This window comes from Haliaeetus albicilla, chromosome 1 (genome assembly GCF_947461875.1).
Source record: "Haliaeetus albicilla chromosome 1, bHalAlb1.1, whole genome shotgun sequence".
NCBI lineage: Eukaryota > Metazoa > Chordata > Aves > Accipitriformes > Accipitridae > Haliaeetus > Haliaeetus albicilla.
The window spans coordinates 78,485,604-78,510,162 of NC_091483.1; the positions used below are offsets into that span (position 1 = coordinate 78,485,604).

Genomic DNA, 24,559 nt, shown 5'->3' on the forward strand with positions numbered 1-24,559 from the left:
TCTTTAAAGCCGCTCATCTGCGCGGCGGGCCGGCTGCCGGCGGTGGGAGGCAGGCTGCGGGGAACCGCGGACGCACGGCCGGCCGGCCGGACGCACGGCCGGACGGAGGGAGCCGGCCCGCCGGGGTTCCGTTGCCCGCCGCGGCCGAGCGGGCGCAGATGGGCGGCGGCGGCGGCGGCGGGGCGGCGGCAGCGGCAACGGGAGCGGAGCGGCGGAGCGGGCGGCGGTGAGCGCACCCGCGCAGCGCCCCGCGCCATGCGGAGCACGCCGCTGGCGGAGGGCGAGCCCTGGCCGCGCCTCTGCCCCGCCGCCGCCGCCGAGCTCGGGGGGTTGCGGCGGCTGCGGCGCAAGCACGGCTGCAAAAGTTTCCGCGTGGAGCTGAAAGTGCTGAGCGGCAGGCGGACGCCGCTCCGCGCTCCCCCCACGCACCCCCCACCGCCTCTTCCTCCTCCTCCTCCTCCTCCTCCTCCTCCCGCCGCCCCGCCGCCCGCCTGGGAGCCGCTCGGCGCCGCCAGCGCCTTCCCCGCCGCGCCGCCGCCGCCGCCCCCCGCCGCCCGCCCGCCGCCGCCGCCGCCCGCCGCCTCCCCTCGCCCTCGGCCGGGCGAGGCGTCCGGCGTCTCGCCGGAGATCAAAGCCCTGCAGCAGACGCGGCGGCTGTTGGCCAACGCCCGGGAGAGGACCCGCGTCCACACCATCAGCGCCGCCTTCGAGGCGCTGAGGAAGCAGGTACCTGCCGCCGGTCGGGGGACCGCGTCGAAACCATCGCCCCCCCCCCAGCCCCATCCCGCCCGGGGACGGCTTTGCGAAGTTCTTCTTCGGCCGCTCTCCCACTCGGGGATGGCTGAGGGGTGCGTGGGGTCGTGGGGCGGGGGGAGCGCCCGCCGTTCCGTACGGCTGAGGCCGGGGGAGGTTAAAGGCAGGAGCCTGGAGTGGACGCCTGACAGAAGGGGAAGTCGGTTCAAAATGCCTGGAAGTACCAACCCTAGAGCTGTGCTAACGCTCAAGATAAATAAATAAGGGCTTTTCGTTTGCTTGCAGTTAGAAACTTTTGGACTTTTCCCCAGAGACAGAACGGCACAGAGAGGGGGGGAAAAGGGGAAACAAAACCGAGAAAGCCCTCCGAGTGAAAACCGAGGGTGGGGAGAGGCACTTGGCCAAGCTGCGAGCTGGGGTGATGCTCCTGTACCAAGAACACGTGTAACTTGCTAGCTCTCCTGCTGGGGTGGGCTGCCCCAAAGGGATCCCGGGGAATTTGGGCAGCGACGTGCTCCTGCTGACTTTTGTGCAGGGTGCCTGACCCCGCAGGGCCCTTGGGGATCCTGCGGCCACCTCTGAAACTTTCCGCGTGCCCCATGTCTGCCAGGGATGGCCGAGATAAGTTGTGGTCCCTTGCCGGTTAGTTTCCCATGATTTTTGCTGTAGTGTGTGCTTGAAGTGCGTACTGTGCCGGGCTTTTTTGTTGAGAGGTCTTGAAAATCCTCACGGTCGTCTGTGAAGGATAATAGACGTGTTCTCACTGGCAGGGTGGAGGTTCTGAAAGGTAAATGGAGTTGTGGACAAAATCCCTCCACCACCTCCCCAACATGTGGAAGGTGAGGAGAGAATCCAGAGAAGCTGCAAGGTTCTTCTGTTTTCCCCACAAGGAAAAATCGGTGCCCTGGCCCCTATACTCGGCCCTATACTTCTGTCTGTGTGCAGGCACCCTGTCACAGCTCACTGATGGACAAAGATGCGCTGTCACATTGTGCAAGCCCGGCTTTTCTGCCTTTCCAGTAAGTGCTGACGGGACTATTCCAGGTGTGTAGGAAGGAGGAGATGCACAGGGCTTGGAGGGCAGTGAGCTGCAGATGAGTCTGATCGTGAGAGATGCTGAGCATCGCCTCTCCCACGATGGTCCCTCCAGCCCGGTGGGAGCAGCACGCTTTGCTTGCAGGGGGGCTCGCACATCCAGGCTTTTGGCTACCGTCTTTCAGACGTTACTTATCCAAGCCATTCGCCAAGTGTGCTCGCTTCAGGACTCAATCCTGTTTCCTGCTTAGAGGAGCTCTGCTTGTTCCCATCTCCTGCGTGATGCCTGCAGCCCTTCTCAATGACTGCTGTGTGTTGGGTGGCTGCATCCCGAGAGTTAATCTTTCTCCGTCATCTACTTCTGCAAACAGACTTCCAGCCCCGACCTCGGTAGGAAGCGCAGGCTGAGACGGGGGCTGTATGTCAGCAGAGAATTGCCGATGAGCATCTAAAGTAGAGCATTTTTAACCACCGCGCGGTGGTGGGATCTGACAGCTTCTGTTATAAGCGTAGTAATCCAGCGTGTGCTGGATGCTGTCCCTCTGGTGCTGAGAGGCCACCCCTTGTAGATGCAAACTCCAGACTTGATATATTTTGTTTCTATAAGCTGCTTCCATATCTCGGTTGTTTGGTGACTGCGTGTAACGCGCTTGGAAGTGTCAGTCTAATTCTCCGTGGACAGACATCTACACCACCAAAACCGCAAGGGGAAGTAGCACTGATTTCCCAAATCACTGGCAATCTTGTTCTAGGCTGAGCCTCAAGCAGAAGTCAGGCAAGCAACAAATTAAAGCCGCACTCTTTTGGGAAATGGGCAACTCTTGAAAAGCCTCAGATTCCTGGCCTTGGCCCTGTCTCCATAAATCATTTCAGTCCTGGACTCAGCTGGGAGCCCAAGAGCCTGCAGAACAAGTTGCTGTCCTCTCTTCCCATGAAAGCCAGTCTCTAGGGTCAGCACGGGAACATACTGGCAGAGCTGTATTCGCTCTGCAGAGAGAAAGAAATCATTCTCTGGGAAATGTTTGCTGTGAGGTTTTCCTAGCAATTTGCTGAGGGGTGGGCTGGCTGTCCCGACCATCATTGGATGACATTTGGATTCATTTCTTGTTGGGCTGCCAGCGGCGTGCTTGGTGCCGTACGTGACATCAGGTGACAGTCGGCTTCATTGCACATACGCGCGGCGCTGGCTTGTCACTCAAATCATACACACCGGTGCCGGCAGAGAGGTTTTTGAGGAGCAAGTTTGGATCAGAAGAGAGGATGTTGCTTTCTGTCGTGTCTTGGTCAGGGGGGCTGGGAAGCGGGAGGCCGGAGAGATGAGTTTGTAGAGGTAAACGCAGTAGGGAAGCTTGCTCTTGCCTCGGGTGACCGCCGTCTTTTCACATCCCCGAGCGTACAAAGGGCCTTCAGCCCCGTGCAGGAGGCAATCCCCGTACGCCGTCGGCCGCAGACCTCGGTTTACTTCTTGTTCCTTGGTTAGCCCTCCGTCCCCTCCTTGTCATCGCGTATCAGGCTCTTAAGCAGCTGGGAGGCTTTTTCTGAGGCACTGAAACCGATACCTCCCCGCAGACGGGCGGGCGAGGAGCACGGGAGAGTGCCGCGCTTGCACGCAGCCGGCCCTGGCCCCGCGCTCCTTGGGGAAGGGGTCGGCTGCTGGGTGCAGAGCCGCTGAGCCCCGCTCAGCCACCGGTACCCAGCACCCACGCAGGTGTCGTCCCCTTCCCCACCCTGCTTGGATGCGCGGGGCTGGAGATACCCATCCTCGCTGGCATGCACGAGAGAAAACCCCAGTGCTTGCAGGATCAGGCCCGCCACAGCTGTAGGGAGCCCATCCATGCCTGGTGAGGAGGAGGAGGAGGAGGAAGGGGAAGCCATGCCTCTCTGCAGGACACCCTCCTCATCTCGGCAGCCCACCCGAGGGTGAGCGGCTGGCACGCAGCGTGCCGGGCAGATGGGCTGACAGCGGCGTCCCTGCACTCCGCAGCTGTGTACATACGGCACACATGTTTCAGCTTGTGTCAGCTAGCGCTCCAGATGGCAGGAAGGGGTGGTGGGGGTTTTTTTTGTTTGTTTTTTTTCCCCCAGTTCTTGATGGAGGAAGAGCCGACCACAGTCGTTTCACACAAGGAGAGGCTAATCCAGCTGTGTCCCTGAGCACTTAGCTGTCCCCGGCTCGCCTCTGAGGCCAGCACCCCCTCAGAGGTGGGAGGTAGACGGGCAGCTGCCGGCTCCGGGAAGCTGCCTGCTTTTGGGAGATATCTGTCATTGCCGTTGTGCTTGCCCCATGGGGTCATGGCCACCAGGAATGAGGATCTCTCTCCCTCTCTCTGTATCGAGCTGCTGCCTTTACCACAGGGCCATAACACTGAAGTGGGACTGAAGATTAGGTGCTCCTGAGATACAGCTCCTTCCCCCTCATCTTAGCACTTGTGATCTCCAGTCTGGAAGAGATTTCCCCCCCTGAATCCACCAGACATCGTTTGTCCAAGTGATCCTTCCACTGACAGTGGACTCCTGAGGCTAACAGCGTAGTTCCCCATGGAAAACACTCACCTGCTCTGAAACACTTTGAGATGGTGGAGAAACTTCTGCTATACTTTGCTCTCCCTTTGCTGCTGCCTTTCTGGGTGTCCCTCCTGGGTGCTGCTCCTGTCCCCGTGGCTGGGCAGCTCCTACCCAGAGCACTGGTCCCCTGCCCTCAGATGCCCTGGTGGGTGCTGGTCAGTGGGTTCTTGCACTGTCCCAGGACCCCCCATAAGTGACACGATGGGTTGTCGCTTCCATCTTTTTTCTCTTCCTCTCCCTGCCGTTGTGGGTGGTCAACGAACCCAGACGTCTCTGATGCAGACGGAGATGCAGCACTGAGTTCACAAGAACCCAATCTCCTCCTCCATCCGACGTGCCCTTGTGCTGGTGGATGTTCCAGTTCATGAAGCAGTGCAACCGTTCGGAGGAGACAAGATGCGGCAACACCACCGCGCAGCTTCGGAGCAGCCGCTATCCAGGTCAGGCCACAGTTTCCAGCGACGCTGGCTCCTTCTTTTGTCTGCCAGTTCCTTTTGGCAGCAAGAGTCTTCTACTCCAGCACACCCCAAATGTGAAACTGAACCATGTTCACATTTGTTACGGCATGGACTTAGCCACCGGGTTTGCTCCTGGAGGCCTTGGCCAGGAGGAGATAGTGCTCTCCGCTGTTAGGCTACGGCGGGCACCCAAGCAAACCAACTCCCACCGGTACGTTGCCCTCGCAGGAGTTGCGATCGAGCTTCTCAGCTGTGCTGACAGACCCTAAGGTGGCAGCAAACTCTCCCTCGATGGACGGAGACAACCACAGCAGCCTTCCTGATCCGGAGCCTGCCTAGGCTTGCACATCTGGTTTCTCTCTGGAGCACTGCTGTCCAGCTTCTCCTCAAGAAAGCAACGCACCGAGCCACAGCGAGCTAGAGTCTGTGTCGGGAGCAAATGTGTCCACAGACATTTATTTTCCCTTGAAGTATATTGGCATTTTTTTCCTAAATCTTTTCACCACTGCATTACCAGAGCGCTCTCTGCCTTAGCAGCTGACAGCCTCGCTCTCTGCACTCATGTGGGTTCTGGAGATATTTTAGGGTTTTATAGGGCTTTTTAGCTGCTGGAGTAGAGGGTTTCCCTCCCCCCCCCCCCCCCCCACTAGCATCCTTTCACTTTTTGCTGCCGGCGCGCGCGTGGGTGCTGTGGCTTGTTGTTAAATCAGTGCAGAAAAGACCCCGCTCGCTCCCGTCGGGAGGGTGGTGGGACATCAGGAGCGGCAGCCTGAAGGCCACGGGAGGAGGTTGCGTTGCTGTGGAGCGGCCCGGGGGGCAAGCTGTCTGCAGGGGTTCGAAAAGGGACAAGCCAGGCGCTAAATGCAGGCAGGACCTGCAGCTTGAGCAGTGCCTTAGCCGCAAGGCAGCGGAGGCTGAGACTATTTCTGGGGATGCGTCATTACGTGCTCGCCCTCTTTGTGTGTCATCCCAAAGGCGGCTGTGGTTTGTCACCTCTGCAGGCGGGACACCGTACGCCACCAGTGTCGCTGGCGTGTCCTTAACTGTGCGGTGGGGAGGCTGCGAGCTTTCCTCCATCACCTGCTGACATCTCCCAGCCCAGTGATTCATCCCCCCATGATCCCACCAGCGGGAAGCCCTAAGATGCCTGAAAACCCGGCTCTGGAAGACAGACTGCCCGTTGAGCTCCGTGGGGGTGACAGCCGGGTGGGAAGGTTTGGCCCCGCTCCACAGCGGCAGTTGGAGAGATGCTGCTGGGCTTCGGGAGAGCCCCAGCATCCTCCACACGTTTCTCACGTTGCTACCGCTGCGTGTTGTCATCGAACAGCACAGCGTTAACCAGAGCATCTTGGTGGTTTCAGCCAGTCCAGTGTGACGCTTATGGTTATTTAGGGCCCGGTTGGGGCAGAGTGGGGTGGCACTGTGGTTTAACAGCTAAAGAAGATGACAAAATACTGGCCCGAAGCAACACGAGGGGAGAGAAAATAAGGGAGAAACCAGACAAAAGGACAAAAATCCTGAAAACAATGACTGTGTGTCACCAAGAACGGGGCTTGTTTGCTCCCTTGGCTGCTGTCTAACTGATTTTATCCTCTGCTACAAATCCGGCTCCTGTCGGGAGGTATTTGCTCTGCCTGCTGCAGCCACCCTGAGTTAACCTCTGTGTTTTCTTATGGCTCCCGCTGAAATCGGAGGAAAGAGTCTGCTTTTCTCCATCGGGCTTTGAATCCAGCCTCTGCTCCCTGCCTTAATCCGCTCTCAAATTCCTCTCTGGGCTGCAGTCCCCACGGTGGGGAGGCGAGACACTTCATGGTACCTTGCAGCAGAGTCCCCCGGGGCTCTTTGTTCCCGACTTGCAGCTCCTTCGGTCCATGCCATGTGTGTTCTTCGCAAAGCGATATATCCCACCCCGGTCCCAGTTTGCACTGTCCCCAGCGCCAAGCAGGGATGCGAGCAGAGCCACGTGTGTGCTGCACAAGGGTTGTGCTCCTTGCAGCTGGCCACCGGCTCGAGGCAGCTCCTGGGTCTAAGCAGCGATAGCAAGGGAGTGGAGAACCCTCTGGTGTCCAGCAGTGGCCGGTGACTAAAGAATCGCCAAGGCCAAGCTGCGGCTGGTGTAACGCTATTTGCTCCAGTGGAGCTTGTTCTCCTGTTCCCCAGATGAATTGGACCCGTTGGACCTCAGAGGTGGAGATGATAGCTACTACAGCGTAACCCAAAGAAGGGAAAACTATAGTTCTTGGGGGTAGCCCCTCCTAGAGGAGATTTTCTGTGCCCAATGGCCCTGGGATTTCTCCTGTGATACCCCAGTAGTCCTCTGTGTAGTTATTATTTTGGAAGGCGGTTCAAAGAGCCTGCAATAATGTAAGAGCTTTGCTGCTGCCCAGCAATGTAATATTTTTCATGCATGATACTGCGGGTGTGCGTTGCACGCCCTGAGGATGTGCAGGAGGCTTTGAGGGTGCAAAACATCCAGGGAATAGTGCAGGAGGACTGTCCGAAACAGACCGGAGCCAGGCCTGGGGCAGCGTTAACCAGACTGCCGTTTGGAAGAGATCCCCGGGGTGAACTCACCCAGCACCACACCTAGGTTTTGTTTGGAGGAAGCCAATTCAGTCACTCCAAGGAGTGAACTCATGTTTTTGCAATGTGAGCGATGGGGGAGCCAGGAGCTGGGAGGGAACCGGGAGCTGGGTTATTTGACAGCGTGGACCCACCCAAGAGGCAAAGGCGCCTCGGTCGGGACTAGTGCTCCCGCATGAGTGATGCTGCTTTTGTTCTTGTTGGCATTTTTAAGCTAGGTTTGGTCCCTGGCTGGATGCTTCATTGCCTGTGGCGAGGCAGGGATGAGGCTTTCTTTCAAGCTGCTGTGATTGCTTTGCTAGCACGGGGCTGCCCGTTCCCCACCGCTGCAGTCTGGTGGCGGAGAAACAAAAGCCTCCCACACCCATGGTATGAAATAGCTGCCCATCACTGGCAGAGTAGAGCTCCAAGAAGCATCTGACACCGTGATGCCCACAGATGGTCGAAGGAGGGGATTCTGCTCTGGTGAGACCCCCACCTGCAGGACTGCGTTCAGCTCTTGGGCCCCCAAGATAAGAAGGACATGGACCTGTTGGAGCGGACCCAGAGGACGGCCACAAAAATGATCAGAGGGATGGAACACCTCTGCTCTGAGGACAGGCTGAGAGTCGGGGTTGTTCAGCGTGGAGAAGAGAAGGCTCCAGGGAGACCTTATTGCAGCCTTCCAGTACTTAAAGGGGGCTTATAAGAAAGATGGGGAGAGACTTTTTAGCAGGGCCTGTAGTGACAGGACAAGTGGCAGTGGTTTTAAACTAAAGGAGGGTAGATTCAGACTAGATATAAAGAAGAAATTTTTTATGAGGGTGGTGAAACACTGGCACAGGTCGCCCAGAGAGGTGGTCAATGCCCCATCCCTGGAAACATTCAAGGTCAGGTTGGACAGAGTTCTGAGCAACCTGATCGAGTTGAAGATGTCCCTGCACATTGCAGGGGGGTTGGACTGGATGGCCTTTAAAGGTCCCTTCCAACCCACACCATTCTATGATTCTGTAGGGCCCTTCTCCAAAAGCATTCCCCTGAGAACCATGCCATTTATCCACAAAGCAGGATCTGGCCTTGCTGGGTTCATACGCATGCCGTGCTGCCCCGAAGGTCCAGTTCAGTGTGGTGAGCACCAGTGGCCTGGAGGAGCCATCGGTGGAAGCTGGCTGCTGCTGTGCCATGGGCAGGAGGAGGGGTATTTGGGGACCAGGGCCATGCAGCAGGCTCTGCTGCTGCCACACGTGGGAGTAGTCTTGCAGGCAGCAAAGCTGCCTGTCTGGTAGCTGCAAGCTGCTTGGTGGCTCTGAACCACACACCATGGTTCTCCTGGGTCCTAAGTTCAGGCACTCCATGGAAGCTGTCTACTTACATGGTGCCGTTACTGCAATTGCCAGATCCACCCACGGATAACCAGCTGCACTGAAAGGGGCTGGCAGGACTGCGAAAGGACATCCCAGCAATGCTCGCGGACTTTTCCGTCATACAGCTGTATAAATCATCATTGTCCCACCTAGGATGTTAGGAGGACTCGGGGCATGTACCTGTCAAGAGTAAGGTAGGGAAGCCAAGTCCCTTGCTGGTGAATCAGAACACACCAACTAGCCCATCAACCAATGGGTCCCTCAAGAAGTAGGAGGACCCATATGTGTTCACCTCCCCTCTGGAACTGGGTAGAAAGGAAAAGGCTGGCTCCAAACCCTTCCCAAACATGCTCCACAAAGTAATACGTGTTGAAAACAGGCCATGATCTTCTGGAAAAGGCCTTCAGCTTGTTAAGGCTGTTACTTACAGAATCACAGAATGGTTTGGGTTGGAAGGGACCCTTAAAGATCATCTAGTCCAACCCCCCACTATGGGCAGGGACGCCTTCCACTAGATCAGGTTGCTCAAAGCCCCATCCAGCCTGACCTTGAACACTTCCAGGGATGGGGCATCCACAACTTCTGTCCTCTTCCCAGTAGCTCTGCAGACACCAGCCCTGGAGATACTTTGGGATGGTGAAAGAGGTTTCCCCTGTGCTCAGGACCAACAAGCAAGGAACACCAGCAGTCCTGCTGCTCCAACCTGCCACCTTTCCCCAAGATGCCTTAACCCCAGGAAAAGTCTGACTCACCCTGGGCTGGAAGGAGGAATGTACAAAAGGCAGAACTATTAAGCACTGGACATTTATATGAACCTTCTGGAAAAATTTTTGGCAGGAGGTGCAGCACAAACAATGAGACAGTGCAGTTGCGCTGTGTGTTCGAACGCAGGGAAGAGGCAGCCAAATGCTCTCCCGGGGGGCCCTGATGTGTTTTAACTCCCAGCATAAAAATAAACCAGATGAATTAGCAGACAGGTAAATTCAGCAGCTTATTATGGCATGTTGTGGAGGAGCTGGCTGTCAGGAGGGCTTAGCTTACGCTGCATCGCAAACACAGACGTTTCTCTGCCTTGGAGCCACCCCGTCTTCCCTGCTGCACCCAGGGGCCCCAATTCTGCCCTGCGTGATCTTCACATGGAGGGGATCTGTGCAAGTCTGTGCTGCTAAGTCCTGTTGCTAGCATGATAACAGAGAGGGCTGGACCCCCAGCACCTGACGCCCTTCTTTCTTCCAGCGTTTTCATGCAGTATAAAAGCAGAGTAGGCTTGGCTTTACAGACGTTATCTGTACAGGTCCAGAGGGTGTTTATAGAAATTATATCTTGTTGATAAGAACAGAGCTGCCTGGCCAGAAGCTCAATACTGTGAACTGGCTTAATGCTCCTGAAGTCCATAGGATGCTCCTGCTTGTTTCCCACAGACCCATCGTGGTGAACTTACCCTGCACCCTCACAGGGCAGGGGTGGTTATTCTTCCCACTCACCCATCTTTTTTCTCTAGTTGTTCCCCAACCTCATCCTGCAGTCTCCTCTCCTGTGCCCTGGGTGAGAATCAACTCCAGGACCATGCCTTCCTCGAGAGGGCTGGCTGTGGGCCGAGCGCTGCTCTCATCAAGTGTGTGACAGATTTCCCATGGACTTCAAAGGGAGCATCTTTGGTCTTCCCAGGGCGCTGCCTCTGAATTGCAGACGTCAAGGATGGAAAAAAGACCTGTTAGGTCACATCCTGTCCTATCTTCCTGCCAAAGAAGGGCTCTTCTGCACAGGAATATGTCTCAGGAGTGTTCATCGTGCATTGCTTCAGCCCCTGCCAGCCTGGGGATCACTGATAAGACCCATGAGACTCTGCAGAGCCTTTCGCAGATGCAACCAACAAACATCCTCTGGCTGAAGCTCTGGTTCCTGCTGGTCGCAGCCCACTGCCGTGCTGATCTCCTGAAGCTGAGGATGGTGCCAATAGCCTTTCCTTTCTAGCAGACAGCTGCATTCCTTCGGATCGGTGTGAAATTTCAGTTGCAATTCCTTCCTAATTCCTTTTAATCATTGGAAATATTGCAGGCAAGATGGTGAGCTGTGCTGCTGTTCGGCAGAAATCAGTGAGGTCAGATAAGGGAAGTATTTTCATTAACTGCATGGGAACTTGAGCTCTCCCCTGGTTCCCTCTGGCTCTGAACGGACCTGCTCAGCTCCCGTCATTGCAGCTCTCCCACTAAAGCACTGATGTGTGTTCGACTCAGGCATGATGAGCAAGAAGGTGACAGAAGGAAAGGGCTTGGTGCTTACCAGGCGCGTGACGGATGCCTGTTCGCATTACCTCCTGCTGAAAATCTGTATAGCACAGACCTCAGTGGGAGCTGGGACGGTTACACCTGCGTGGCCACACCAACATCAGGCATTTTTCCCATCTCTAAGATGCTCGCTCTGGTTTGGGTTGGATTTTGAAGACTTCTTGGCATCCAGGTGTGTCATCAACACCCTGCGCTCCACCTTATGCAGATCTGTCCCCACTTCCCTGCTGGCTTTCTGTTCAAGAAGGGATAAAAACAAAGTTTGCTTTCTCCCCACCCTGCCCCCCCCACACCCCCCCACTGCTTGGGGAAGCTTTGGATCTGGATCTGAACTAAAAGTGGCTCATTCCTCTCTCAATTTCCCATGTTTAATTCAAAAGGAAACATTAAAATGGCAGGAGCTGAGCCAAGACAGGGAGGGTTCCTATGCAATAGTTATTCTAACACAGTTACCATGGCAAAAACTCTTATCTCCTAATGTTGGTGCCCCGCACCCACCACAGTGGTATCTGAGCTGCTCAAGGTGAACCTCTTCTCGTGGACATACAGGGCAGTTCCAGTTTGGACTTTGCTGCAGCATGTGGGAAAAGTGTTGTGTAATCCTAGTCGAGAGTTTTGTCAACTGTATTAGCACTGAGATATTTCTTGGAATTTGTAGCAAACATGTCCTACAAAACAGTTTGGTTTTTATTTTGTTTCTTCTTTTAAAAAAAAAAAAATAAAACCACAAAAGAAAGAGAGCAAAACAGATGAGCAAAAAAGACATTAGCCTGCCTTCTTGTGTTGTAACTGGACAGCGTCTGTGCATCAGCCTCAAGGATTTCGTGGTCTATTTTCCTTCCACTCGATTTAACTTCCTTCTTGCTCTAATTCTGAAATTATTCCCACATTTCACTGAATCCTTCCATTTTAGTTTCCATCTTGCTTTGGTCTTTCACGCTGCTGTTTGATCTGGGCTCTCCACTGTTCTTGTTACATTGGCGTCAAGAGAGACTTGGGTGTTTCTGCCGCCCGAAGCTCTTGCTTTCAAAATAACTCTCAGCTTACTGCATCTCGGGGGCAGGTATTATGGTCTGAGGGCGAGCACAGTTGGTGGGTGCATAATGCTGGCAGAGAAGTGAACGCAAGAATTTAGAGAGAGATTTTGTCAGGCAAAAAGAGGCCCTTGGTGCCACCAGACTCCAGCCAGAGAATAGATTCCCTGCAATGTCCCTGCTCATTGCAGGGGGGCTTGGACTAGATGACGTTTAAAGGTCCCTTCTAACCCAAACTATTCTATGATTCTATGATTCCTTGCCTCCTCAGGGGTACCTATAGCAGATGGTGTGTATAAAAAAGAAAAAGACCTTTGAAGCTTGTTGGCTTGCTTCTGGAGAGGTTGGGTACTGCTGGGCACCTCAGCTGTATCATACAAGCCAAATGGCCCATAGCGTCAACAGCATTGACAAAGTCCATGTGCTTGTGGATAAGGGTGATCCAACTGATTGTAGTTGGTTTGGATTTCCCTAAATATCATGGCAGAGCTCCTCCCTGGGAGCATTTGAAGAAACTGAGCATCTTGGACAGGAGTGTGCATTAGTGATCGGTGGACAGGCAGGGACCGGTGGGTAGGGAAAAAGGGCTGGTTCCTGCAGGGAGGGATGTCATGAGTAGAAGAACCAGGGTCTGACTGAGCTTAGCTCTGCTTCAAGCAGGGAGTTGGGTTGGAGACCTCAAAGGTCCCACCACCTGAAGTTGTGACTGTGGTAGCAGTGCTGCTGAGTGTGTTGATAAATGACCTGGAAAGGTGGGTGAGCAGTGTGATAGGAGGTTTGCTGGTAGTACTCCAGCAAAAGGTACTGATATTTGCTAAAGGTAGCGAAGATAAGAATTACGGAGGGACCTTATGACTCTGAGAGACTAGGTAATAATATGGCAGATGAAATAAATACAGTGTAGATAAAGTGAAGTGATGCATATGGGGAAAACCATACCAGACTCCACATATGAAGTGATAGAACCTGAGCTGACCATTATCTCAGAGAAGAGGGACCTCAGGGTTTCTGTAGATGGTTCAGTGGAAGTCTCAGGTCAGTGCCTGGTAGTGATCACAAATCAAATCCAGAGGAGTTATGAGAAAAGGAATATTAAACAAAACAGAGAACATACGCAACTGTTAGAGAAATACACAGAGCACCCACAACATGAATACTGTGTGGCGTTCTGATCCTCTCAGCTCCAAAAGAACTAGGAAACGTTCAGGGAAGAGCAGCAAGGGTCATCAAAGGTATGGGATGGCTTCCACACTACTGTCTGCTAAGGAGGTTTGATCTTTTTCTTCTGGAAAAGAGGATGAAGAAATGATGGAAGACTAAAAACATGTCACAGAGGAGGTGAATAAAAATCTGTTGTCCTCTCTTCTAGTACAGGAACTGGGGAACCTCAAGTGAAGACAATAGGAGCCAAGTTCAAAACAAGCAAGAGGAGGGCAGTGTTATGTAGGCTAGGGAGAAAACTTTGCAAAAAGAAGTTTTGGGTGCTCAAAATTGGCAGGGCTTCAGCTTACCAGACCAAATTCATGGACAAAAAAGGCCTATCATGGGTTGCTAAATACGGGGAAGGCACATCTAGCTGAGGTCATGGAGGTGACATTAGTTGGAGCCTGGCAGAATATTTGGGGAAATCCTAGATATGCCTGAGCATATCTCCCTTGGTATCTGTGTATGGCTGCTGTGGGGTTCGGGAAGGGGGTGAACCCATCTTACCTTATGTAAAGTCAGGGACATCACTCCAGGGCTGAGCCTGGCATTGTGTCTCTGTGGAGAAAAGAGAAGCTGAGGCATGAGAATGGCAAGAAGCGTTAAAAAAAATCTCCAACCCCAAGCAGAGAGTGATACCCTAGAGGGATGAGGAGGATGGAGACTGGTATGGAGGCAGATGGTAGAGAGACATTGAGGCATTCCAGGGATGGATGTAGTATGAAAACTAAGATTGACGGGCGGTCAGGCAACCTGAGTGCCTAGGATGGATTTCAGATAAATGCCCAGCTCCAGTTTCCCACAGGCAATAGACTCTTGTGCATTAAAGCCTGAATAACCTTTAGCAATTTTGCAAACTACCGAACATGGCCCCAAGCCTATTGAACCCAGAAGATCTCTCGTTAAGCTGGACATGTCGAAGTTGTGTGCCTAAAATTGAGGGCTTATGTAGTGTTGTGCTGGATCACGATCGGAAAGCAATCAAACCTTCTGCAGCAGGAAACGTGTACTGTTCAGTTCTTTAGACACACGCTGTTTAGTTCGAATTGTTTGAATGTTTCACATTACACTAGAAATCTTCAAGGGTAAAGAAATAAATTGCGTAAGATACAGCCAGGGCCCTGAACCAGGCTCTGGTTTGGTCTCTTCTGGGAGGTGAGGTACCGTGATGGGGTGTTTCAACAGGTAGGAATTACTGCCTCCAGGCCCTGTTCCTACAACAGCATCGTGTTTTAGCACAGGCTGGAACTCACGATTGATGCCGTTTGAGCGCAAAACCACCAGGTTGTGATATATTTGCTCATATCCCCCTTATTGCCTTATTCTGCAAGACCTGCAATGGCATTGGAGCTACTTGCGGGGAGTAAGTTACTCAAGACGAGTAACTGAGTGGCGTGGGGGTTGCAGGTTTCTGAGAAAAACGGGGCCTCTGAGAAGCGAACTGAACGGCAGGCAGACGTCCCAGGCCGTATCCTGCCATTGCGTTTTAAGCAGAACTGCCCCGCTGAAATCAAGAGGCTTCGTGCTGCTTTCATCCCCATGGAGATCAGCGGGGGAGTTCTTCTTAAAAACCTGTTGGGACCATATGGCCTTTTATCACTAGAGTTCCTATTTATGTTAAAAACTGCTAAGAAAATAACCTACAGTTGTTTTTTCATGCTTCAAGCAAGATATTTTGTTTTTCTGGCCTAATTTTTAATTTTTTTTTTTTTCCCTGTTACCCTTTCTAGGTTCCCTGCTATTCTTATGGTCAAAAGTTGTCCAAACTGGCCATCTTGAGAATAGCCTGTAACTATATCCTTTCCCTGGCCAGACTAGCAGACCTGGATTACAGCGCTGACCACAGTAACATGAGCTTCTCTGAATGCGTGGAGCAGTGCACTAGGACCTTACAAGCAGAAGGAAGATCTAAAAAAAGGAAGGTATGTTACAGCCTCCCCTCCTCACCCCCCAAATAACGGTAAAAGTTACAAAAGGAGCAAAAAAAAGAAAAAATCCAAAGTGGTTTCCTTTCTTTCTCAACCTCTTGAAATTTTCCTGATTTTTTTTTTATCCCTCGCCTTTCTCTCTCGCTTTTTCTCCTCCATCCGTCTGATCTTGTAATAACCGCATTCCTCTCTAATCAAAAGCTTTTCTCTCCTCCCCGTCTTCCGTGCCGGGCTCTTCCTCTCGTTAGTCACCCATCGTGTGTTTTAACACAAGCGTGATCCTATTAGAGTCATCTTGGGGCTGTTATTTGTTAAACCAAACCAACCTCGAGTCGCCTTTTGGAGCCCATAAAACATGGTCGCCCGCCTGTGTTTTCTGTTTTGTTTAATCTAACACTTATCTCCGAGAAAAATCACCCGACAACAAAAAAAAAGTAGCTGATGGAGACATTGTATGTATAAACACATTAGTAAGATGTATGACCTGAAGGACATGTGGGTATCTTGAGGAAACAACGTTAAATCTAATTACGCCTTGCATTCCTTTAGGTTACTTAACACTGAACCAATTAGGTGAAATCATCGTCAAGCGGCGGGAGGAGGAAGCGGAGCGTTCTGCCAGTTTTCCTCTCGAAGAGTGACATGGGTGAATTAAAGGAGTGATTGATGTCTTTGTTCAGGCTTTTATGACAAAAAGAGTTTTGTAAACTCGAATTGAACTTCCCCCTGCTTTCTGGGCTCGCTTGTCAGGCGGGATAATAAATCAGCGGGATTTTAATGGATGAATGGGCAGCTAAGCCAGGGAGCAGGCTCCTTCTCCGGTGTCGTTAAGATCTGCCTCCAATTCGGGCAGGTTTCCTTACTTTTCCTCCTCTTTAGCCCAACAAATCATCCTGCAGCAGCTCAGTTTATAAATAAACACAATAGCGCACTCCCTGTCGCTTCCTCTCGCTGTCACGGGCTGTATTTATGCCCCCAGAGCAGCGGTGCCAGGCGGAGACACGGCACCGCTCGCCCACGGCCAGCAGCACTGGCTGGAACTGGGAGGTGTGGGGGGAGCTCCTGGGCAGGCCCAAAATGAGGGGTTCACTGTGGGGTCCGTCATGCCAGTGGTGTCCCAGGGACGCCGATGTGATGCCACCGACCCTAGGGCGAGGTGAGAGTTGGGTCTTGGGTCCCCTCTCCGAGTGGAGATGGGGGAGAAGGAGGGGATGAGCATCCTTTTGGGGGCTTCAGCAGATTTCTGGGCTGGTGTTCAGGCTTTGGGTGCCCAGTGGGCTGAGACCTATTGTCTTGGCTTATGTAAACCAACACAAGCTTAAAGACAGAAAACGCAGAGCCAGATTTCAAATGGCTCCAAATCCCAGGGTGTTCACATCTGAGGGTTAGGGCTGGGCCCGTCCTTAATTAAAAAAATAAATTAAGAATTAAAAGCCTTCCATTTATGGCATTTGTTCTCTAAAGTTTGCTCCGGAGTGGACGCATGGAGAAGAGCCCTGAGCCCATCGAGAGTGCACAATGAAACTCTCACGGGGCATCGGCACATCCCGCCTCCCAACGGGCCACCCTCAATCCACAGAAACAGCATCACCAGGAGAAAATATGCCTTTTATCCACATTCTTGAAGGACAGCCACCCTAACCCCTCTCCAAAAAGAAGGCTGGGCGTTGTATCTGGGGAAGGGTCTTGGTCCCTGTTCTGCCTTGCTTTTCTTTCTGGAAAGTGTCTTGCAAATGCTTTTCTGCTATTTGGGAGAGTCCAAGTTTAGGGCAGCCCAAGACCCTGTGGGTTCCCCTGGCTGATAGGTATCATTTTATTTCCAGCAGTATTTGCTCAGGTGATGGCAAGAGCACATTCAGCTGATGATGAAGCCAAAACCAGTAGGTACCACTAAGTTACACCAGTAATTCCCAGTAGATAGGAATGGGGATGCAAAGCCTGGGCTGGGAGGACTCAGCTTGGTATCTGTCTCCCTTTCTCCCTGAGCCAACAAATCAACGGCATCACAAGCACAAGGGAGGGAAATGCCGTTGTCAGAGGGAAATTACAGATCCGGGATGGCTGTGCAGGCAAGATCCAAGCTCTGGATGTCAGGTGGTGTGAAGGGATGTCTCTCCTGGGGGGTCTCACGTGGGCGGCTGGATGAGGATACAATGGCTTGGCCCAAAATCACCACGCCCTCATTAATATTGAAATCGGCACGTTTTTCTAAGCTGTGTGTGTTTTTAATCAGGTCTCCAAAACCACTGCTCACTGAGCAGTTCCTCTGAATTATCGACTTTGGGGTGGTTGTTACATTTTTTGGTGGTGGTGGTGTTTTTTCAGTTTCCTTTTTTATTCTCTCTTAAAAAAAAAAATCACAGCAAGCCCAAGCACAGACCTCTGCTCCTTGAGCTCTACCGTTGGGTCCATGGCACCCTTATCTCCTGTCATCTATCTCTGTTTTATTACGTCTCTGCCTCTATCGCTGTCTATCTCAGCTCTCTGATTGCGATGTGCTATGGCACCGTGAGCTTTTCACACGAAAAAGTAGCTGGTTGGAGTTTGTTTTGGCAGGCCGGGGCTCCAGATGTTGTGTTTGCTGGACTGTGCGTCGCCTTTTGCTTTGTTTTTGAGGGCGAATTATCTGCTGTCCCTGATGTTAGGTTGTTGTTCAGACTTTGCTGTTGCAATAGGAAATTTAATGGGTGTTTTCCCCCCCTTTCCACTCCATTTTGTTAATTAGAGAAGTTGGCTTTTCAAACCTGACTAGGAAAAAAAAAAAATCCCCTTTCCAGTCCTAACTACAGTTATATGGTGATTTTAGTTGTTGCAGTTGAGACTTGACTGAGGGTGTTTGGTGATGGGAGATCTCATTTATAAGCGGCAAAGGGGGTAATTGAAGGGCTTCAAATGCCTTTTCCTTTAAAAAAAAAAAAAGCTGCATGATGGGGTGGTGAATTCTGATGATAGTCTTCCTTTTTTAAAGCTGCCTTTTGCTGGTTATACAAGTAATCTGGACTAAGCCTTGCCCTTCAACGTGCACGCAAGAGTCGCGCCATGTTGGGAGATTTGGGTTGCAACACCCTCAGCAGAGCCCGAGTCCTGCTGGGGCCACACTGATGTCCTGGGAAAAGGTGGGGGGATCCACCCTCAGCTCCAGCCGAGAGCATCGTCCGGCAGCGAAAAGGAGCTGGATCAGAAAAGGGGCGTCCGAGTTTCCCCATCCCTGGTGTACCCTGTTTCTGCACGGGGCACGATCCCGAGCGGCCAGAGGTCGTCTGAAAGCCTCGCACAGATTTTTTAGAGTTTCTGGTCCAGGCTTCTGTTTGCACGGTCTCTTTTTCTAGCCTTTTCCCCCTCGGGGCCAAAGTCTGGTGCCCTGCAGAAGGCAGCGTTACGGCTCAGGGGAGGGTTAGGACTTAGGGTCCATGGCCGGGGGCTCTCCCTGGAGACTGGTGTTTTGGTGGGTGCAGAGCCATGCACCGCAGCCCCCCGCATCCCCCAGCCTCACAGGATCCGACCCCCAGGGCTATGGGACAGACTTTACCTCCCCACCAGGCAGCACAACCACAGCCCTTCGGTCTACAAAGAGCAGGATCCGACCTGCTAACAAATACCCTATACAGCACACCCAGTACGCGGCACTAAACAGAAAACCCCGAGCACTAAAAAAAACCACCCCCCAAACTCCCGTCGCAAGGTTCATTTTCTTCTCCTTCCCCTCTTTGCTTTTGATTAACCCTCGTGCTAGGCAGCAACATCGCCGCGGCCATGGGAGCTAAGCCGGAGCAGGGAGGGATGGGTGAGGGATATTTTTTTTTTTTTCGCTTTATCCTCCCCCCGTCCCGACTTTTCTGGCAGTCGCAGACTCCAGATGTTCGGAGCGCGAGCTGGGAAGTCCTGCTGGCGCCACTTGGGGCAGAGGGCAGGGGAAAGGCACGCGAGCTGGAACCCGGAGTACTCAGTCACTGCAGGACTTGGCGCATTCCCCAGCTCGCTGCTGGCACATTCCCCGGCTCTCTCCTGGCCATCTGTTCCAAAAAAACACTTTCAGAACCTCATCATCACTCAGGATACAACACTGCGAGCAGCTGTTAGCGAGGCAGAAGGAAAAAAAAAACACACACACACACACATATAAAAAAAAAAAAAAAACCACCAAACCATGCGAAAGGTCTCTTTGTGAGAGAGGAAGCTGGGTTATGAATAACAGGCGAGCAGTTGGAGCTCAATAAAAGTTTTCGGCTGGAATTTAGTTTCTTGTTTTTGTGCCTGTGTGTGTGGATGCGCACAGACGCAAGGAATTAAAAATGAGAAATGTGCTCTCGCTCGCTTTCTCTCCCTATATATACTCCCCAATAATTAAATGATACAGAAGCACATATAGAATGAAAAGCCACTCTATTTGTTGCAGTCTGCTGCACTAAAATGGCTCACATTATGTATGTAATTATTGCATTATATAAAATAGTTATTGTGGTGTTCTGCCATGCCTTGATGCCGCCTCGTTGCTACTTTGCTAAAAGCAGAGCTCCCGCTGTAGGTAACACTTACTCCCATTGAAAAATTCAACGGAAGGCATTCTGCGGGCATATTTACTTGCGGGAGTGAACAAGTTAAGGTTTTATATTATAAAAGAGAAATGGTCGTGGCAGGCTTGATTTGTATGGCAACGAAACCATTCGCTGGGAGCATATTTTTTCGGTAACGCTGTATCATGACTCGTGATTTATTTAGACAGAGCCCCAAGATAAAGCCACAGCTCCCACCCCCTAGTTTGCGCGGATGATCCTGGCTGCCGGGGTTTGCTGTTATTGATCATCTGATATTGATTATTATAACACGTTCGGAGCCAGCACAGTAAAAATCTTGATGATCTGCGTGGCATTTCTTCCTCGTGGCTCCCCGTCCTGTGTGGGAGCGGGGGGGGCTCTGATAATGAGGTTCGACCTCCCTTTTCCCTGCAGTTTGACTTAGCAGAGGTTCCTCTTTAAAAATAGCTTCATTTCCCTGCTAGGACTTGCAGGCGAGAGCGGGCAGCCAGCCAGTCTGCTTCCCCACGGCCGCCAGCTCCGCGGGCCCCGGGGAGGAGCTGGACCACAGGAGAGCAGCGACCCGCTCCGAGCCGTCCGTCTGCCTGCGGGATGGCAGCATCCCCGGGGGATGGCGGCGGGGGGGGGGAACCGGGATCCTCCTGGCCGTCAGTTATCCCTGCCCCGTGCTAGCTGAAGGATAACGCACCTGGGGAACGGACCTGCTTCAAAATAAGGCGGCGAGGGGGTCGTGAGGCTGCGGAAGCGCCGTAGCGGATTCCCGTGCTTATGGCTTGAGTTTGATACCTCCCTGTTAGCCGAAACAGAGACTGCAAATGGGGCACGGGTGGGAGGCTAAGGGCTCACGACAAGTCCGCGAGCAAGTTCGCCCAGCGCCAGGCAGGGAGACGGCAGCAGCTCTGTGCATCCCCACGGGCACTGCACACCCTGCGTTGGCTCGTCGGGTGGTCGAGCATCAGGACCCCAAAAAAGCAGGGCTGAAAGCTTTTTCTTGCAAAAGAGATGTGATGTGGGACCGCACTGTTGCGTGGCAGCACACTAAAAAAATCCCTTTGCTTTAAGAGGTGTTGGAGCAGCCGCATAGCAGCATGCAAAGGCTGGGGCTGGCGATTCACTCCCACGGTGGGAGCACGGTCCCGGTGTAGGCTCCATTCCCTTTGTAGCGAGGGTATTACCAAGAATAGGGTAAGATCCACCCCACAGATATCAGGTAACTACAGCAAAAGGAAAATGTGAGTAGAAGAGACAGGAGAAGCCCTGGAACAAAGGCTGACTCAATTCCAGAAGTGCTTTGATTTATAGAGATTGAAATGCTCCAGGATGCTGCAAACTCACCAAGGTCATTGGGCCAGTTGTCAAATTCAAGAGCCATGGGAGTTCTGATATTATTAGTTTAAAGCAGACCCTGGTTAATAAATCTGTCTTCAGAGCTCCTGGCTGGAGTGGAAAAGGGCGAAGGGGGAAAGAAAGGAGCCTGTTCCCACCTAACACAACCCATGGCCCGTGCTGGGGCTGACCGAGCAGTGCCAACGAGGTCTGCTGAGCTCCTCCATCGCGTTGCAGAGGGATCTCTCCATTCCCTTTCCATTTCCTTCGCCTCGAAGGTACAGCGCCGTTGCCCTTGGCTGGTTTGTACATGTTCCCTCTTGCCCCACCGTGGCTGATCTTCCCCGGTTGCAAAGACTGCGGAGCAGAGCCCTGCCTAAAAACCCAGAACCCACCAGTGTTTTTTCTCAGCGTTGAGCACCCTGAGCTAAAGGGTAGGGGCTCTCTGAACGAATGCAGGAGGTGTTAACTGCAGTCTCGGGTCCTATTTGTTCAGCACTTTAAAGAGCAGCGGAGGCACAAGAGGGAGGACCGGGGGCCCTGTGACTCCGGTGGCTTTGGCTTAGGGCATGAGGCTGCTATTGCTGGGTAATTCGTTCCTGCAGTGGAAGAGGTTTTGCTTGCTAAGACTGCTGTTCCAGATGGGAACAGGGAGGTGGATTTGTCTCTCTACTGTCTTTTAATATTAATGAGAGTGGTCATTGCTTCCCTCCTTTTTCTTCTTTTACATTTTCTTTCCATGTGGGATAAATTAAACAACCGACTTTTTTTATTACAGGTTATTAATATGTATTATTTATTGTTGGAAAATCATTTTAGGGGGTTTCTGACAGAAACGTTTGCAATACACAAGGCTGTTTGTTTGTCATTCTCCCACCTAAACCTCATCTATTCAAAATCCCAAATTCTAATTAAGGCCTTGAATTAGGGCAATAGTTTCTACATTCTCCTTCTCCGAGCAGCACTAGGTAGTGTCTTACAGTCAGCAGAGCCACCTCCTTATTGATAATAATTGCAATAACGAGCTCTGTTTTCAGATTTGGCATGTGCCAGCTGTGAAGAGTTCATTATTGCTTACGTAGGAGAGCAACCGATGTGGGCTGGGACCGACAGAGCGAAGTTTATCCGGGGACTTTGCTATCGCTGGGATGCGCTGGGATGCAGCCAGCCCACGGCTCCGTCCTGTCCTACAGCAGAGCTACACGGCCGAACGCCTCCTCCACCGTATCCAGATGTGCTGACCCCAACTCCACGAGTCCGGGGTCCAGCAGAGACCAGCATTTCTTGGATGACCTGGGCCCTTTCAGTGTAGCAAGGGAAATCCTGATGGTCCTGGGGCAATCCTGTGCTTCCCGGGGTCTGCACTTTGCAGGAGGGGGTGGCAAGGTGGATTTTTGGGTCCCCCTGACCCTTAGCATGGCATGGATGCTCAGCTGTGATGGTTGATCTCACATAGCAGCAGCCCTAATGATAGTAATAAAATAAAACAAAATTAAAAAAATTAAATAATAAACCAAAACATCAGTATCTTAGTAATATTTTATACCTTAATGTTACAATATCCAGTAATGGAAAAGGAGAGGCAGTACAGAAACAAAACAGATTGAGGAAAAAATGTTTTTCAGGCCAAGCTTTAAGGAGTTTGACCTTTTTAAGACTGTCAGAAAGACGGCTGATCTGTCCAGGGAATTGATGACTGTGTCCAAAGGACCTTCAGAGGCTGTACTGCACCCTGAAGGGCTCTTAAATCCACTGGCAAAACGCAAGAAACGGTGGTTGGGCTCAGTAAATGGGATCTCATTTCCAAGTTTCTAATTCCTAAGTTACTTAAAGGAGGATTTAGGAGCCCACGTGATGAAGGCAGTTTGGACAACGGAGATGTGATCTCATGAAAGAGCAGGCCCTGAGGATTTTTCTCTGTTTTTAACTACGCTAACGATTGTTCGTGGGATATTTGTGGGGCTTATTTTAATGTTAAAGGGGGTTTAGATGAGGTTTTCCCTGTCTGAAGGTGCTGTGCTTTAGAGTTATGCATTTTCCAATGGACCTGGCCCTAATACTCTGTAGCCAAATGCAATTACCCAAGTACATCTGCCACAGCTGTGATGTGGGGGGGGATGCACAGGCACAAGGGACAGGTTGCAGTCCTGCAGGCTGAGAAGCCATGCACGCGAAAAAGTAAATGCAGTTACTAAAATACAGAAGTAAACCCCGTATCCTGCGCAAATCCAGCTTGTCCCAACTCCTTTGCTTTCCCTCTGTAATTCTGAGCTTGGCTTCTGAAGCTGAAAATAGACCCAAAAAGCTGCAGGTCTTGTCAAAAGCAGGTATATTTGCCATCATTTCTGATTTTTTTTTGCAGCAGGCGCTAGAGCCAGCACCTAATTACCTGGTTGCACGTCTTCCCCAAACTTTCCGCGTCCCCTCTCTGCCACTCCCTCTGCTCTGTGCAGGCTCTGGCCACCGTTGTGGCACCTACAGGTGGTTGCTCTGCGAGCCCAACTCTTAAAGATCTGCCCATCCATGGCCAATGGTCCCCGAGGACACCCCAGCGTGCATCAGCGACGGTCGTTCGTGCTAGGAGCCGGCGGGACACCATGTGTTCGCTGTTCTGATGGTGCATCTTTCTCTTTCCAGGAGTAATAACCAGGAAGGGAGGATTCAGAAGAGCTTCCAGCCAGAGTTACATCTGTTCTTGGCAAAGGTTGCACGATCCAGATGAAGACTGCAAGCAGCTTTTTTGCAGAAACCCCTTTTCGAGATGACAATTGGCCAAGGAACTTTCTTAATCTCTGGAACAGAAAGCAAAAAAGGAAAACAAACAAAAAAAAAAGGACGGGGACGCTTCTTAATTGTTGTTAAGCCAGCCACCTTTTAGTACGTGCAATTTATTTAGCACTTTTCCCTTTGCTTAACTGGGAAATGTTACCCTCTCAGCTCATGTGTACAGTAATTTTTCGTTGTTGTTGTTGTTGCTGTTGTGCCAAAGATTTGATGGAGCTTCTACACTGTGTCTTATTTTTGCCTTAACGTTAAATCTTTGAGCCAAAGAAAAGTCAGAGGTGCCATTCAGATGGTGGCAAGCAGGCCAGCCAGCTGTCGGTGACAAATCCGAATTTCTGAATCCTTCTGTGAGTCGCCTCTTATTTCTCCTGCCCGCACTTCTCTGCCTGCAGTCCTGGAGCCAGCACTCGGTGTGGGCAAGAGCTGGGACAGCACCAAATCGTGCTTCGGTGTTCAGGTTTGCTTCTTTCTCTGAGCTACTCCGTAGTTCTGCCTCTTGGGCAATTTCCTGACGTTCCTGCCTGTGCGACACATCCACAGAGTAGAAATACTGACACAAAGTGAGAGCTGGAACAGGAGCTATGAATTATTTTTTTTTTAATAAATAAATAAAAAAAATTAAATAAGCAAAAGCTAAGTGCATGTAAAGCAAAAAAAAAAAAAAAAGGAAATCAAAAGAAAGTTCAGCTAGGCAGAATGAAATGCAGCAAAACGATTCAGCAAG

At 51.9% G+C, this 24,559-nt stretch overlaps 1 protein-coding gene across 3 annotated transcripts; it reads left to right on the plus strand.

The window, feature by feature from the left end:
- Positions 1-24,057, plus strand: ATOH8 (atonal bHLH transcription factor 8). 3 transcript variants are annotated; one of them, XM_069795853.1, is made up of 3 exons: positions 1-726; positions 14,993-15,184; positions 22,089-22,573. In XM_069795853.1, exons 1-3 carry the CDS (start codon positions 256-258, stop codon positions 22,131-22,133), a joined length of 708 nt encoding a protein of 235 aa, XP_069651954.1. In that variant the 5' UTR covers positions 1-255; the 3' UTR covers positions 22,134-22,573. The 3 variants fall into 3 exon arrangements, with proteins under 3 accessions (XP_069651954.1, XP_069651963.1, XP_069651969.1); XM_069795862.1 differs by lacking the exon at positions 22,089-22,573 and adding an exon at positions 15,740-16,124 and having other exon boundaries at positions 3-726; XM_069795868.1 differs by lacking the exon at positions 22,089-22,573 and adding an exon at positions 23,689-24,057 and having other exon boundaries at positions 10-726.
- The last annotated feature ends 502 nt before the right edge of the window (positions 24,058-24,559 follow it).